Here is a 14994-nt window from a genome sequence, read left to right on the forward strand (position 1 = left end):
AGCTTGAGACTTCTCTGGAAAATGATTGTGATGTGGTGCGTCATCATTTACACACTGTAGAGCAGTGTTTTGACACAGACACTCGATTCCCAGAAGGTTCAATCAGCCTATCAAAAATGGTCTTAAGAAGGTAAGAAGCCAATGGACAAACCAAAATGACTACTTGTTTTGATCTTGAGAAATTATTTCTTGTCCTTGTCCTTTCATATCTGCGCTGATAAACGCTGCAACACTATTGGCTACTGGATTGAGGCCGCCTTTTCCTCTCCTGAGCATCCTTGAACTTTATGGCCTCTTTAATGACCCTGGGATTTTTGGAAACATCACGGTCATTGTGGACTGCTCATTTGAAGATGAGAAATCTGCAGCACGCCAAACTTAGGTGAGTATAATCTTACAGAAATCATCCTTTAAAACAAAGGACAACAAAACTATTAATCAAGGTGGTATTAAAATAGTGCAACTTATTTTTTGTTTAACAGTGCTGTCTTTCATATTAAATGTTTTGGATTACTAACCGCAAATAACACCTTCTTCCCCCAATGATAAAGCATACTGTATAAAAAAATTAATTTCAACCAAAAACAGAGGAAATCTAATTATGGCCAAAAAGTATTTCAATAAACTGCACACTACCTGCAACAAACTAAATTAACATTTTACTTAAAGTAATAGGTAACAAATGTAAGACTATACTCTACCACTAAAATCTAAAGGACACAGCAGCGGCCAACATGGTTCCCATGATTCCAATGAGCAAAGCTGACAAAATGTGCTATGTGTCTCAAGTTTTGAGTATGCAATGAGCTGAAGCTGATTCATGGCCCCAGGAATATGTGTGGAATGCTTGAGCAGAAAAGGAAAAGAAAATAAATAGATCAGGTTGATAGAACAACTTTCATTTAATCAACGATGGTTCCATTTTACAATCATAGTTTACATGTATTTTATAAAAGATGATGTTACCCATTTCACCTTTTCAAAAGAAAGGCATGTGCTATTTTTGTGGCAGAATGTGGATTTCAGTCTCCATGCCACAGCACATTCCTAACATTCTGTCCAACCTACTGGCCTCAAATTGAACAACAATGAACTGATATTATAAGCCATGATTGTCATGATTGTGAAAGTGCATTAAAGTATGTTAAAGTACAAGAGACAAAATGGTACACATTCATAACATTAGGAGGGTTGCTCTTACTAAGCTTTTGAGATGCTGCTTGGCTTGTGCCCTTAACTTTATATAAGAATTGTCTTTGTACATCACTGATGCTTTTGTATTGCACGCAATGGCTTTTATGTGATTTATAGGTCCTTACATACTGGCAACAGAAGTGTGTGAAATAAAGACATTCAGCTGAATAACAGTCTCACGAGCAGACAACAACAATGTCAATACTGACTCTTTGAAACTGAGTTTGCTATAAAACCAGTCAAGACTAGAAATCTAACTTGAGTTTGACTAAAGAATGGAATAAAATGGACAAGAAAATGCATTTTTATGACTCTCAAGTAGGAATGAAGCAGAGAAATGCGTGCCAACAATACTGGTAAATAAATATGGCTTCATTTTCCATTTAACAATGTATAGATAAAAGCAATTTCTTAAAGTAGAATTAGTGTTGGAACATAAGATTACCTTTGATTTACACAAGGTGCAGTGTGCTCCTCAACTCATCTGTACATGTCACGTTCAAGCCTCTTATTCGTTCACTTGTCTCTTTCATTGTGCTTTGTTGATCACGACCAGGAATTTGAGTGACTATTGGAAGGTGTCGTCACACACTTTACCACAGGTTGTTTTTTTTTTTATCTTACTTTGTTTTTGCACTACTGCTAATACAACTTCTTAATCTCAACTTCTCTTGTGATCTAGGGCCTGAAGCTTGAACTGGTATACAGATCTGCATCCTGTACACCCTCTGGTCCAGCTATAATACTAATAATAACAACAACAATAATAATAATATGTTACGTCAACTAAGAATAAAAACATGGAGCAAACATGTAACATCAATATTAAGAGTAAACATTATTGCTTGAGGTTTTGACGACCCACCTGAAACACAACGTCTCATTTTGTTTATAAAATGTTTTCGTTAATAAATCTTTTCTGAATCTTTTCCGTTATCGCGGAAAATAGAGGCGTTTGTTTCTTACTGCCAAAACCCCCCCAGCGTTCCACATTAGTTATACGAGTCGTCTTGTGAAGTGTGTCCCGCCTCGTCGGCGTGTACTAATAATAAAAACGAGCAACCGCACACGGTGAAGTTGAAAGGACGCATTGCGTCGCCGTACGCCATTGGCTGTTGGCGCACAGCGTAAATTTTTCAATGAGCCGCCATATTAAGAAGCCAAACCCCTCTTTCTTTCATTCGCTGGAGTAAAGAGCGAAATTACTTCTGCGGTAGTTTTATTGGCGTCGCTGGCGTGCTCGTGCTACAAGTCAACTCCTTCGGTCTTTTCGTTGCTTCTACGTGGGATAAATAAGTCTGAAATGGCGAGCGCAGCTGCAACTCCCAGCAGCCAGAGAAGCACACGCGGCGGCAGTAGCAGCGGCACCCCGCTCAGCCCGACGAGGATCACCAGGCTGCAGGAGAAGCATCAGCTCCGGGACCTCAATGACCGCTTGGCTGTTTATATCGACAAAGTCCGCAGCCTCGAATCTGAAAATGACGTGCTCCACCTGCAAATTAGTGAGAGGGAAGAGGTTCGTAGCCGGGAGCTCAGCGGGCTGAGAGCGCTGTACGAGACGGAGCTAGCCGATACCAGGCGGTCTCTGGATGACTCTTCCAAGGACCGGGCCTGGCTGCAGATCGAGCTTGGGAAGATCAAGGCCGACCATGAGCAGCTGCTTCAGAAGTAAGCCTCGAACGTATTAGCGTGTCAGGTGGGACAGATACCGCCGGGGACGAAACGCGATTATCTTAGCTGCTACTTGCCGGTGGTTTTGATTTTCGAGCCCTGGCGCGCTCGTGCGTACGTCCGTTGGTGGGCTTACGTTTCTGCCGGTACCCGCGTGACCCCAGTTATGGCGTCCAAACACCCTCGAACATACGGTTAATATCGCATTTTTATAACGCAGAAATGTGAAGTAGGTGCGATATTCACTTGACTCGACTGTCAACGGAGCCCCGCCCACTGTTGTGTTTTCAAAACAACACTTTGATGTTGAAAAGCTTTGAGCACATAGTTCACACCATTAACTCCCGCTGTTTAATGGTGCTAACTTAAGATTATATTTAAATTCTTATAACCACATTCCGCTCGCGCTACTATAATGTCACATATACTAGTTGTGATATTAAGACGGTTCCATTGGTTCAGAATTAAATGACACCTTGACACAGTTCACGCGGCGCAAGTTATCGTCTGTCTGAAGAGTCATGTGCGGAGCTGCTGAGGAAGCATGTGCGTTGTTCAACAGAAGGACCTGTGTGTATGGCCGGGTTGTCTGACAGATCAGCGCAGGTGGTGAAGACAGCCAGTGGTCACATGACACGGATTATTACACCAAAAGCAATTGCTGTAACGTTTGTCTACTAACACATGGTTTAAAAGCCAATTTGATGACAAATGACTAACACTGCTGAACACTCTTTTTGAGGATCATACAGCATTATGGTAGTAGCTGAAGTAACTGTGAGACTCAAGCGAGTATACTGTAATAAGAAGCCCCAAGAACACTCTTCTCCCTCAGTTAACCACGGTAACAAGTTTTGTGTGCTTTATTTTTAGTCACCTCCAGCAATGGTTTCCTGTTAAACTTGGGGAACTATTATTCAATGGTTTGTGCTGTTATTCCAATGTATCCTATACAGTAATCCACAGTTTGGTCAGTTTTATAGACAGCTAGTGTTCCTTAGTAAATGTTAAAAACATAACATACCACTGCACATTCCAATCATACCTTGGCCTCCGCAAGCTTAAGCCTCATCCACTCCTTGTTGGCCTAAGTCTCACTATGTGAAAATAACTGACCTCTGCCTCTACACTGGCTGACTTGCTCATAAACCCTAGTAATAAAGGCACTAATCTAATAATCAAATTTTATTCACCTTTATCAATTGTTTTAAAGCAGTGTGTTGCTCTTAAATTTGGATGTCAATTTTGACACAAGACCCCCAGTATTTTTTTATTGTCCCTGCGATTTTCTGGTGAAGGCACACCTAGGTAAACATGTTCCTCACTTTCCTTAAATAATCCCATCAGATTAATGCTTCCAAAATAGAAGAAGATGAGTCAAAACCCAGGAAGGTGGCAGCTTTTTGGCCCTAACTTATAGCACAAAATTAACAACTTTTACATTTTTATGTTAAAATATCGCCACCACTTAAGGCCCTCATTTGTGTGTTATTTGCCAAGTCATTGCGTTCTGCAAGTTTGACTAACCCCCTTTTATTTTTTTTTAATCCCCACAAGACCTCTAGGAATTATGTTATTATTAACAAGTCTGAATAGGAGACAAAATGTCTGCCGGAGGAGAAGTGTCTGCAATATATACTGCCATTCATTGCAGGGTTATTCTTGTGTTATTAAAACATCTCTGTGTTTGTCCCCCTAGCTTTGACAGGAAGGACTCTGAGGCAGCAGCAGCTCAGGCCAAGCTGAGGGACTTGGAGGCACAGATGAACTCTAAAGATGCCATGCTCAACACAGCGCTGTCTGAGAAGAGGGGCCTGGAGGCCAGGCTGGCTGACCTGGAGCTGCAGCTTAAGGAGGTGCACTTATCTTTTTCTCCCTGCATTGTCATCGGTTCACAGCTGTGTGGGTTATTTACTCATGTAAATCGTAAACATTGGTTTGGCATATCGTTGCTATCGCCTGCAGCTGGACGTGGGTCTCGCTCAGACGAGGAAACAACTTGCAGATGAGATGCTTACGCGTGTCGACTTGGAAAACCGCTGCCAGAGTCTGACTGAGGAGATGGCCTTCCGCAACAACATGCACAAAGAGGTAGGGATGAGGGATTCGAGAGGCTAACCGCTACAATGTGATGCGTTCCCAACCAATGCTTGATTTGTGTTCTGTGGCAGGAGGTGAAGGAGGCCAGGCAACGTTATGAGAGCCGCCTGGTGGAAGTGGACTCGGGACGGAAGGAAGAGTATGAATGTAAACTGACACAGGCTCTGACTGACATGAGAGCACAGAATGAGGAGCAGATCCAATGCTACAAGGAAAACATGGAGAGCACGTATGCAACCAAGGTATGAACATCTCCTCATTCTGACTGGTCGTATAAGGAAACATTGATGTGCTCTGTCTTTTAAAGAAAAAAATTGTGTTTGTATGCAAGATGTATTTGACAATGACAGAGTAAGACTTAAACCTTTGTGATATTGAGACAGATTTGCTCCACTGTGAGATAAACTGTCTCATTATCTTGAAGTGTTCATAAAGCTGGATACATAACAGTCCCTATATATATGAAGAACAGATGTGCTGTGCTATTGAATGTATTATATCGCCACACGATATTAAACAACAAACTGCGCACTTGCTCTACCAACTTCCTGAGTATCAGGAAGTCTTAGATGCTGCTCAGTTCCTCCTTCATTGTGTGAACAAGATTGAAACATTGTCGCCTCATTGCAGCTGGAGGAACTGCACAGAATGTCAGAGATGAACGGTGTTTCAGCGAACATCGCCCGTGAAGAGCTGCGCGAGTCTTCAGTGAGAATTGAGAGTCTGACTGCGCAGCTGACTGGACTTCAGAAGGAGGTGCGTTCTTGATGAATTTGTTGTTAGAATTCATTATCGATGTCATCACATTTGTACATATAGTGTGTTACTCTGATCACATGTTGACCTTTAAAGCCATTTCTGTGCCAATATGGTGCATTTCTGAGCATCACCCCTGCTAAACCTAGTTTGTGTTTAGTGTGATTTTCAGCTGAAGAATTAATCTCCAGCGATGTACTTATGCCGGTCTGGGGTTTGGAATCTTCCCCGTCAGTGGGCGTTTTATTCTCAATAATTGTCATTTCATCCAGACCTTTGTTGGAAATACACCTCCCGTGTACCTCCGCGCGTCCGTTTACTCGTGAGAATGACTACCAAGAAACCAACAAGTTGTATCCAAGAAATGTATTCCCTGACAGAGGAGTCTAATACATACGCAGAGCTCTGGGTCAGCAACTACACCTGACTTAGCCTGAGCAGTAGTCCGGTAGAGCGACAAAAAACTATCTGAGCTTGTCTTGACCCTCTATACACAAAAGTTTCTCTACGTGGGGTCCGTCCTCGTCCGATTGGTCCTCCGCTGTTGACGCCAGTCCTGGTCGCTGGCTCCCTCGTAACAATGGCAACGAACAGGTGGCTCTTATCAGGACCAGCTCCTTCCAGCTCTGGGAAAGCTGGTACTTCCCAGACTCCTCTGTCTGACCTTGGACCCTCTAATGAGTTCCAGTGTTTGTTCCTCCCGTCTTTGGACTCCACCTGAAACTTCAAATTCTCACACACACTCAGCCACACTCCCTCATCCAGAATTCCTCCGTCTGTGAATAACTTCTTTATTAGCACAAACAATGAATATTATTGACACTGTATGATAAATGCACAATTTCCATTACCTTCTCATTCATCCACAGACTCGTGGGTGGCGTGATCGTATCATGGAGCTGGAGACCGCTTTGACTCAGGAGAAGGACATGAGTCGCAGGCTGTTGGCAGAAAAAGATCGTGAGGTTGCTGAGATACAGGAGAAGATGCAGAGACAGCTGGACGAGTATGAATCACTGCTGGATGTGAAACTGGCTCTGGACATGGAGATCAATGCGTATCGCAAACTTCTGGAGGGAGAAGAGGATAGGTGAGATGCCTGAGGCCGAGTTCGTGTTATGATGTGTCACACAGGGGTGTGAATGATATGTGGGTGATTATACTTAAAATCGGATGTGTGGTCTGACAATGGTTTCCGTCTGCCTCCAGGCTGAAGCTGTCTCCTACTCCGTCTTCTCGTGTCACCGTGTCCCGAGCCTCTTCCAGCAGCCGCAGTGTGCGTACCTCGCGAGGGAAGAGGAAGCGTGTGGACGTGGAGGAACAGGAAGCCAGCAGCTCTGTGTCAATCGCTCACTCAGCCTCTGCGACAGGACCCATCGTTGTGGACGAAATCGACACGGATGGCAAATTCATCAGCCTCCAAAACACTGGCGATGAAGTGAGTGAGCCTCAAGTCTTTCCTATTTTACGTCGTGTGCAAGTAATGGTGACACCACTCTCTGTCTTGTTCTCCTGCATGATTCCAGGAACAGGCCATGGTGGGCTTTGAGTTGACCAAGAAAATCGGAAACTCCACAGCTTCCTACAAGTTTACACCCAAGTATGTCTTAAAGGCCGGCCAGAAAGTCACGGTAAGAATTGTCATTTCATCCACTGTCTTCACTGTACATGAAGTGAGAGGTGGGGGTGCACCTTGACAGGTCACAGTTGGATGGACACCTAACAACAAGTTTGGCGTTGTTAAATAATCGCTGTATGTTTTGGAAGTTCTCAGCAGGGAGGTGCCTGAAAGTGTCCTGTTTTCCAGCATGGTGTTGCGTATATTCATGGCTCTGTATCTCTTTGTTTGCAGATCTGGACCTCTGATGCTGGCGTGAGCTCGAAGCCTCCAACAGACCTGGTGTGGAAGAACCAAACCTCTTGGGGTTCAGGAGCAGATGTCCATGTGGCGCTAAGCAACGCTCAGGGAGAAGTGAGAACACACTTTCATTTTAGCCACATGGATGACCCCCGGCAAATTAACAATCGATGTATTGACTAGACCAGTGGTCCCCAACCTTTTTATCACTGCCAACGGGTCAAAGCTTGACAATTGGACCGTTGCCCCGGGGGGTATGAAGTTGCCACATTGAACCGTCAGATCAGGCCTCTGCATGCTTGTGTGCCCACTAAGACTCACAAACTCTCCTCTGCTCAACCAGTGCCCTAATGCTCTCTGACTCTGGTTGCCATGGTAACGTTTAAACATGCCTTCAAAATAGCATACAGATACACTTCAAATCACCTTATGGTTAAATCAACGGGAGCCTTGAGCTTGTTTCTCTGCATGACACGGTCCCTTCTGTGAGTGACGGTCGACGGCCACAATAAATCCAGATTTCAAGTTCAATTTTGGCTCTCAAGTTGACCGAGGCTTAACCAAGAGTATCCGGTCATCTTTCATCATAAAAGGTTTTTCAAAATAAAAGCTACTTCAGACTCAGATGATACACAAAACGGAAATAATTATTTCTTGCGTGGCCTGGTACCATTGATCCATGGATCAATTGGTACCGATCCACGGTCCCCAGCCCGGGGATTGAGGACCACTGGACTGGAAGTTGATGTGCTTTAACCTGCCCAATAATGTGCTTTTCCTGTTGAGAAAACCATGAGTCACTGAGCTCACTGAAGTCTTCTTCGAACTCATTGTAGTCGCCGGATCATAGTTCTGTTGCAATGCTCTGTACAAAACATGTCTGCTGGCTAAGCGTGGAACATGTCTGACAGGAAGTTGCGATGAGAACCACCACATACAAGATGGCAATAGAAGAGCAAGACGAGGATGTTGTGGAGGAGATTGAGGAAGAAATGCTGCAGCAGGTGGGTGCTGGATCTTCACTGTCTCTCGTGGTCACTGTGTATTAAGAGAAAACCATTTTCTGGTAAACTAACACAGATTTGTGTGTGCAGGGAGGCAACACTGCTCACAATAGGAGCTGTGCCATCATGTGAGCTGACCGAACCAGTCTCCCCTACACTGAGCCCATTCTGTTACACAGCTGCCAACTCTAACGCTAGATTATTTTTCTATCTTTTGTAGTGTATTTCAAAAGTGTCTGGATTTTATTTGTTCTCACAAACCTGTTTTGAAGGAAATAAATTGCTCAATGTTTTGTTTTATATTTAAAGTTGTTTTAATCATTTTGATGCAACTTACAGGCCTTACTTTTGTCACTGGAAGTGAAGCCGAGACAGTCAAAGGTCTGCCAGTGTTACTTAAGTGGAGGCAGGCTGATTATCACACAGCTGGCATTCTGGTTATAAGGAATGTGGAAACCAAATCCAAATATGGCAATGTCAATTTTCCAATGTTCAAACAAAATCCAGCAAGATAGCCTAGTTAGCCTTTAGTCTTAGATGTTATGTTGGCACCTCTCACCCACTGCCACGTTTCACAGAGGGAAAAAAAACTGGATTGACTGAAAGCTTGGAAGTGCACTATTGATGCTCTAACAAGAGCTGCCAGAATGAAGCAAACTTGAGGTTCAAATAATCTAAAAGAGAGTGGTCTTTAATGGCAGTCATTTCTTGGGTTCTAAAGAACTAGTTTGGTCTCCTTTCATATTCACTGCCTCTAAAATACCAAGCATCTTTTCTTGGACTTGACAGTCTTCACGGCAGGAGGATTCAAATTCAGTCCGTTTTGCTACGAAACCTAATGAGCACAATCCCAAATTGAGAATGTTTAAGTTGCAGATTTAAATTATAAGCTTTGCACCATCAAGGTGTTGATTGTATTAACTTGATGTTTGAAGTGTTCTGTGTCTCACATTGCATGCTGTGTTTGTGATGTTCCGAGATGAGTTAATAAATGTTTTTCTTTTACTGAACGCTGCAACATGTTTGACCTCCTTGACATACTTGACTCACACTGGACCCTCAATTATCTGAACCGCATAAAAGTACTGCTACGTCAAGCATTGACTAAACATTAAAAGTAACAGGGTGTTTACCTTGAGGCCTTCAGAGGGCAGGGGTCAAGCTTTTCAGTGACTTGTGAGGAAAGAGGCGTGGATATAGTGACATTGCTTCAGTGGAATAGTACTTCATCCTAATATAAATTACAGGATTGTTGGCATAGAGTCAATATTTGTTTGCCAGTGCAGATTCCAAATATTGACACTGTAACACACAGTACACGACACCAGTTGCCATCGGTCTGAGGAAGCACGTGTGCAACACTGGGACTTGTGTGTAGTGTAGTTTGAGTGAACGTGACAGGCCAGTGCCAGTTGCGACATCCCACTGTGGCATGACTTTGGGGTTAAAAGTTCACGAGGCAATGCTCTGTACAGAATTACACAAGGAGAGTTTGTTCGTTGATGAATGGTATTCTCAACATCGAAATGTTTTATAGTTAACTTGATTCAATGTTTAAAAGTGGTTTTCCGCTGTAGCTATACCTTCATCCTCAGTTAGTTCATAACTAGTGAGCCTTTCTCATAAAATACTGAAAACAAAACATACCACAGCACATTCCAGACGTACCTTCCTGTGAGAAAATACCTTTGCTGTTTCTACACTCACAGGGTTGGTGTTGATCTGGTTAAACCAGGCGTGTTTTTACGTGGCCGCCTCATCGATTCGAAGCTAAAGCCATATGGAATAAGTTGAAGTCTTGCGCTTATTGTCAGCTAAAGGGAATGCAATGTTTTTTTTTTTTTCCTGTCACTCAAAATGGCACGAAAAAGTTGGACTACTCACATATTTGCTTCCTCCGTTGGTGAGCATGGACATGCACTGTGGCAGCATTAAACTATGAACACATGCGTCCATGACATGGTGTATTTCTATGGAACATCGACTGCAGTTTGAGATGGACAACTGAATTTTAAACCTTCTCTTAACAGGGGAATATGTTTAGTGTTGCACTCAAGGGTACTTAATTCAGGTTTTAACCGTTTATTGAAAATGCACACAAAGAAAAAAATATATATCACAGGTATTCTCTGGTGAAAATACACAACCAATAAATAGCAAACACTGTGGGAGGCCTGGGGTTCAGACAAGGAGACGTGACGGTGTGTCTCCTTCAAACAATGGACTCTTTGGATGGTTGTTTCCTGGCGGGGCAGACTTGTCGAGCCTGCGGCTCGGATGCCCTCCTGTGGTCGCTGGGCAGGAGGACCACCACCATGGGATTTGACTGCTGCCACTCCTTATAGAGTCGATAGTGATGCCTGACAGACACCTGCAGGAGACAGAGGCACAAAGTGATACACTCTGGCAGACGCCTGTTGTTGAGGAACAAGCTTTGGACATTTGGACAGTTGCGGTGCACTGTGACAGCATCTCACCAGCCAAAGGTTTGACACGCATGGCAACCGTTTTCACCTTCACTGCAAAACATGCTGTTGTCTTTTTATATTTTTATAACAAACTATTGGTTTTTGGTTACATTCATCACCTTATTTATTGTACATCATAATTACCAGTTCATTTATTCACCTACACCTGAGTAATATCAGTTTTTAATAACACAACAGATGAAAATACAATTTTACATTATTGGTATGCAGCCACATGCTTTTGGAAGGGTCTATTTTGGACACAATTATTTTGTCCAGTGCATCGATGCACGCCAGGCGCTTGACTCACCAAGTTCCAAAAGATGTAAATAGCGAAGAGGGCGATGGTGAGCAGGATGAGCCCGACAGACTCGAGCCAGCTGGAGAAGTAATAATGATCAATGGCTCCACGCAGACAGAGCCAGCTGGTCACTGTGGCCAGTGGCGTAATGACCAGGAAACACAAAATGTCACCAAAGAGCGTGTGTTTCTCCTGTCCAGCATTGGCGCTCTGCAGCCACTGAAACACACAGCGTGGCTGTTAAGACACCAGCAGAGAGGCCTCTGACGCCACGATGAGCAGCACCTCCAGCAGTGGCCGCTGCCGCTTCTTCACAGTGAACTGGTGTTGGCAGAGCTCGCACAGGCTGGTTCCAGAGGAGGACAGCCAGTGTTCCAGGCAGGAGCGATGGACGGTGGCCAGGCTTCCCAGACACTGGCAGGGGGACAGCAGCTCCTCATGGAGGTCGCCTTCATGGCAAATCCTACACATGGAGGTTTCTGACACGCCACTGAGGAGAGCAGTTTTGATACATTGGTTCAATAAATGCCCTCCAAGAGCAAACTGTCACCTGTTTTGCAACATTCTCAGTAAAACCTCTCAAACCCCTGAAGGGCCAAGGGAGCACCTCGAGGACACTTCACCATCATGCTACTGGAGACATTATTTTTTTTTTTTAGAAATACGCCCTGTTACACCTGTTAATATTAGCAATTTCAGAGGGGAAATCATATTTACTACCCACCACTCTTTCTCCTCGTGTCCCAGCGGCATGAGCTGATCACCCAGCTGGGCCAACGCTTCAGGTGGGGTCCGACACTGCTCCATGGCTTGATCCAGCTGGACTTCAGCGAGTCCTCTCCACTTGACTCACACTGGCATTTGACAGAGGTCACAGTTACAGGGTTATTCTCAAGACAGAGCATGGTGGTCTACCAGGAGTCAGTCATCGCAGCAGAGGAACCCATCAGCTCAACACACTCCCAGCAAAGAGACTTGAATTAAATGAGAATTGTTTTTTCCAATGGCAGATAACATTCGCATTTGTTTGGGTTGACAGTATGGTCTGGTTGTGGCAGTGACCCTTGCCAACTATCTGGAAAAGGAAGAACAGAGATTTATCAGAGGGAGTGTGGTTGAATGTGATACAGTAGATGACACATCTGGTGCTTATAAACAGAGATTAGGAAATTCTAAGGGTGAGGAAATAATTGTTTTTGAATGAGTTGCAAGACGCACCATCTGGACACTCACTGTCAGCGACAAATGTAAATATAGCTTTACAGCAAAACTTGAAACAGTTCCAGACCAATGTCAGGCAGGGGGCTCTCACGAACATATGAAGGATGTCAACATATATTTGCTTTGCTTGACAATGCAATTTGGACACAAATCTATCTGTTACAAACGAAGTCGAGGTAGACGAACTGTAATTTACAAGCTCTCTTTCTCTGTAAAGGTTTCGCTTCCGTTATGTGTACATGAATTCAACAATCGACAAAGGTGAAATAAACCTGAACATCAAATAAAAACATTGACAGACTACTTGTTTTGGCCTCAAAATTGGCGCACTTGGCAACTAACCGTGTGTCGTTACTACTTGTATTTAGAATTGAGCGCGCATGCGTGTAAAACTCAAACGTAGACAACAAGGAAAAGTCGTGATGTTTAGAAGCATTTCCGAAGCGTTCTTCAACACAATTGCTGTTTACACTTACGAATCCATGTCTAAGTTGCCGGCGTGTCATAGTACGTCATCCAATGTGGTATTCATCGCCGATACAAACATACGTTCAGCTGCCGCCCGACTCTGGCTTGTACTTCCGCTACAGCGCGACTAAACACACGCGGTTCTCTCCCGAGTTTTGCCTCGCAGGCAAACGACGTAGTGACTTGTCAACGTGTTGGTCAAGTCACGGGTTCCTTTCCAGCCGTGTGGGGGTGCGGTAGCCTTCCCACTGGGCGCCCGCGTGCATTTGCCAAAAACAATGAGTCAAATGACTCATGATTAAACTTCTACACACAGTCTTCGACAGCGACCAATCCATAGTGTGACGTGTTGTTGACTGGAGATTTTAATTGACGTCATGGCAACTAAAATATTACCTCTTCGAACTAGTAGACGTAGCATGAGTACAAGATGCCGTGAGAATGACCTCGATAGATGAGATTCATGTGTCAGGTCATTCTATTCGTGTAATAATGAAAGAGGAAATAAAAGGGGAAATCATGTAAACACCATTTTAATCCATCAGACCGGTCTTTATAACAAAGGTTTCAGTACTGACACACCAAAGCGTTATATTTAGTTGCACTGCCCTCCTGTGGTGTAGAAAGGACACTACAAAACTTCAACAGAAACAGGGAGAGAGACTCTTTGGGGAACAGATACAAACGTGAGAAATATTGTGGTTACCAATGCAACCAAGCACGCGATGGACCTGGCTATCGTGGATTCGATCAGGGAAGTGGAGTCTTGATGGAGTAAAGAAGACGTTCGGTTACATGTTACCAACGACTTTTTTTTCCGTAAAAGGCCATGATTCTCTCCCGGCTACATGGGGTGAGCGCTGCAGGACACCCTGGACAGGTTGATGGTTCAGTCAACTCACCAACACGCATCATTAAGTTCTGCATATTTTATGACAGATTTAAAAATCCGCCATATTGTGGTTTCGCACATCTTCTTTACAGAGTGTCAAGTATAATTGCTTGACCCAGAGTACTTTTATTATTAATTATTCATGTGCGTGTCTAAAATGACATGTCAATTCTGCAATCGCTTCGATTCCAAAGACCCTTTATTGTTACATCAAAGAGAACCAGTGACATCACAATTGAACAATTGCTTTGTGTCTAGTTTCGTTTCATGCCACCAGTGTTTGATGAAGACTGGTTAGGTTTTCTTGTTTTATTCATAGCTCAATAAACTGGTCTGAAGAACTGCACTCACATCAAGAAAGTCTTTATTGTGGGCGGAGGTGCTGTGTCCATTCGTCAAAGGGAAATTCTAAGTTATACACACAAGCACCTGCGACTCTGCAAACAATAACCACTGCACTGACAACACTGTCTAAAAGCTATGCAGTTATAAACGCATTTATAATTCGGAACTTATAAAGCACAAGTGTCATTTTACTGTTTTCAACTGTGCCACAGCTTTTCATCCTGAAAACATCGGCAAGATCATAATAGTTTTTACAATGACTGAACATATGAAAAAGTTAATTTCAATGTGGCATAAAAGGGTGTAAAGAGATGACTGTTCTCTTTCTACTTTACTATTCCATGGAATTTGGTACGTTTACCTTTCAAACGGCAAAAGTCGACAAACCTGTGTGTCTCACTTTGAGTGAGCTTGGGAGGGACAGACATGACTCACTTTCATGACATTATTAAGCAAAAGGTAAAGGGTAGATGATTGTGTGCGATTTTGTTGGTCATTTAGCTGTTACTTTTGTTATTCTACTTGACTCAATTTAATTCGTTGACAATAAACAGTTGCAGTGATTGAGAGTCTTTGGTATCCTTTTGGCATTATGTTCTTTCTCTCAAAAGAATTCAAACTGGAAAAGTCAGTCGTCAGTTTTACTGTCATGGCATGGCCACAAAAAAAGGGAGATCACCTGAAAAGGTTCAGTTGTTCACAGATGCCAAAAAGCA

General features: G+C 43.5%; 2 protein-coding genes across 9 annotated transcripts; one reads left to right on the forward strand and one right to left on the reverse strand.

The window, feature by feature from the left end:
* The first annotated feature begins 315 nt into the window (after nucleotides 1-315).
* lmnb1 (lamin B1) lies at nucleotides 316-9593 on the forward strand. 3 transcript variants are annotated; one of them, XM_053844978.1, is made up of 11 exons: nucleotides 316-382; nucleotides 4565-4721; nucleotides 4831-4956; nucleotides 5037-5207; nucleotides 5596-5721; nucleotides 6591-6811; nucleotides 6931-7159; nucleotides 7248-7352; nucleotides 7574-7693; nucleotides 8491-8583; nucleotides 8674-9593. In XM_053844978.1, exons 1-11 carry the CDS (start codon nucleotides 354-356, stop codon nucleotides 8713-8715), a joined length of 1419 nt encoding a protein of 472 aa, XP_053700953.1. In that variant the 5' UTR covers nucleotides 316-353; the 3' UTR covers nucleotides 8716-9593. The 3 variants fall into 3 exon arrangements, with proteins under 3 accessions (XP_053700953.1, XP_053700945.1, XP_053700935.1); XM_053844970.1 differs by lacking the exon at nucleotides 316-382 and adding an exon at nucleotides 1389-1550; XM_053844960.1 differs by lacking the exon at nucleotides 316-382 and adding an exon at nucleotides 2323-2862.
* Nucleotides 9594-10657: 1064 nt separating this feature from the next.
* LOC128768563 (E3 ubiquitin-protein ligase MARCHF3-like) lies at nucleotides 10658-13552 on the reverse strand. 6 transcript variants are annotated; one of them, XM_053881540.1, is made up of 5 exons: nucleotides 13488-13552; nucleotides 12077-12427; nucleotides 11638-11842; nucleotides 11362-11571; nucleotides 10658-10954 (listed from the first exon to the last, which is right to left on the reverse strand). In XM_053881540.1, exons 2-5 carry the CDS (start codon nucleotides 12157-12159, stop codon nucleotides 10796-10798), a joined length of 657 nt encoding a protein of 218 aa, XP_053737515.1. In that variant the 5' UTR covers nucleotides 12160-12427; nucleotides 13488-13552; the 3' UTR covers nucleotides 10658-10795. The 6 variants fall into 6 exon arrangements, with proteins under 6 accessions (XP_053737515.1, XP_053737538.1, XP_053737523.1 ...); XM_053881563.1 differs by having other exon boundaries at nucleotides 12077-12206; nucleotides 13438-13538; XM_053881548.1 differs by having other exon boundaries at nucleotides 13438-13533.
* Nucleotides 13553-14994: the final 1442 nt, after the last annotated feature.

The sequence above is a fragment of the Synchiropus splendidus genome, chromosome 1 (genome assembly GCF_027744825.2).
Source record: "Synchiropus splendidus isolate RoL2022-P1 chromosome 1, RoL_Sspl_1.0, whole genome shotgun sequence".
In the NCBI taxonomy this organism is placed as follows: domain Eukaryota; kingdom Metazoa; phylum Chordata; class Actinopteri; order Syngnathiformes; family Callionymidae; genus Synchiropus; species Synchiropus splendidus.

Bases quoted from the DNA above. Each gene is read 5' to 3' on its own strand.
- LOC128768563 (XM_053881540.1), bottom strand. From the start codon at position 12,159: ATGGAGCAGTGTCGGACCCCACCTGAAGCGTTGGCCCAGCTGGGTGAT. The intron at 11,572-11,637 runs GTGCTGCTCATC...TGTGTGTTTCAG, and splicing joins GGCAGCGGCCACTGCTGGAG to TGGCTGCAGAGCGCCAATGC. The intron at 10,955-11,361 runs GTGAGTCAAGCG...TGTCTCCTGCAG, and splicing joins TTTACATCTTTTGGAACTTG to GTGTCTGTCAGGCATCACTA.
- lmnb1 (XM_053844960.1), top strand. From the start codon at position 2,498: ATGGCGAGCGCAGCTGCAACTCCCAGCAGCCAGAGAAGCACACGCGGC. The intron at 4,957-5,036 runs GTAGGGATGAGG...GTTCTGTGGCAG, and splicing joins GCAACAACATGCACAAAGAG to GAGGTGAAGGAGGCCAGGCA. The intron at 8,584-8,673 runs GTGGGTGCTGGA...TTGTGTGTGCAG, and splicing joins AGGAAGAAATGCTGCAGCAG to GGAGGCAACACTGCTCACAA.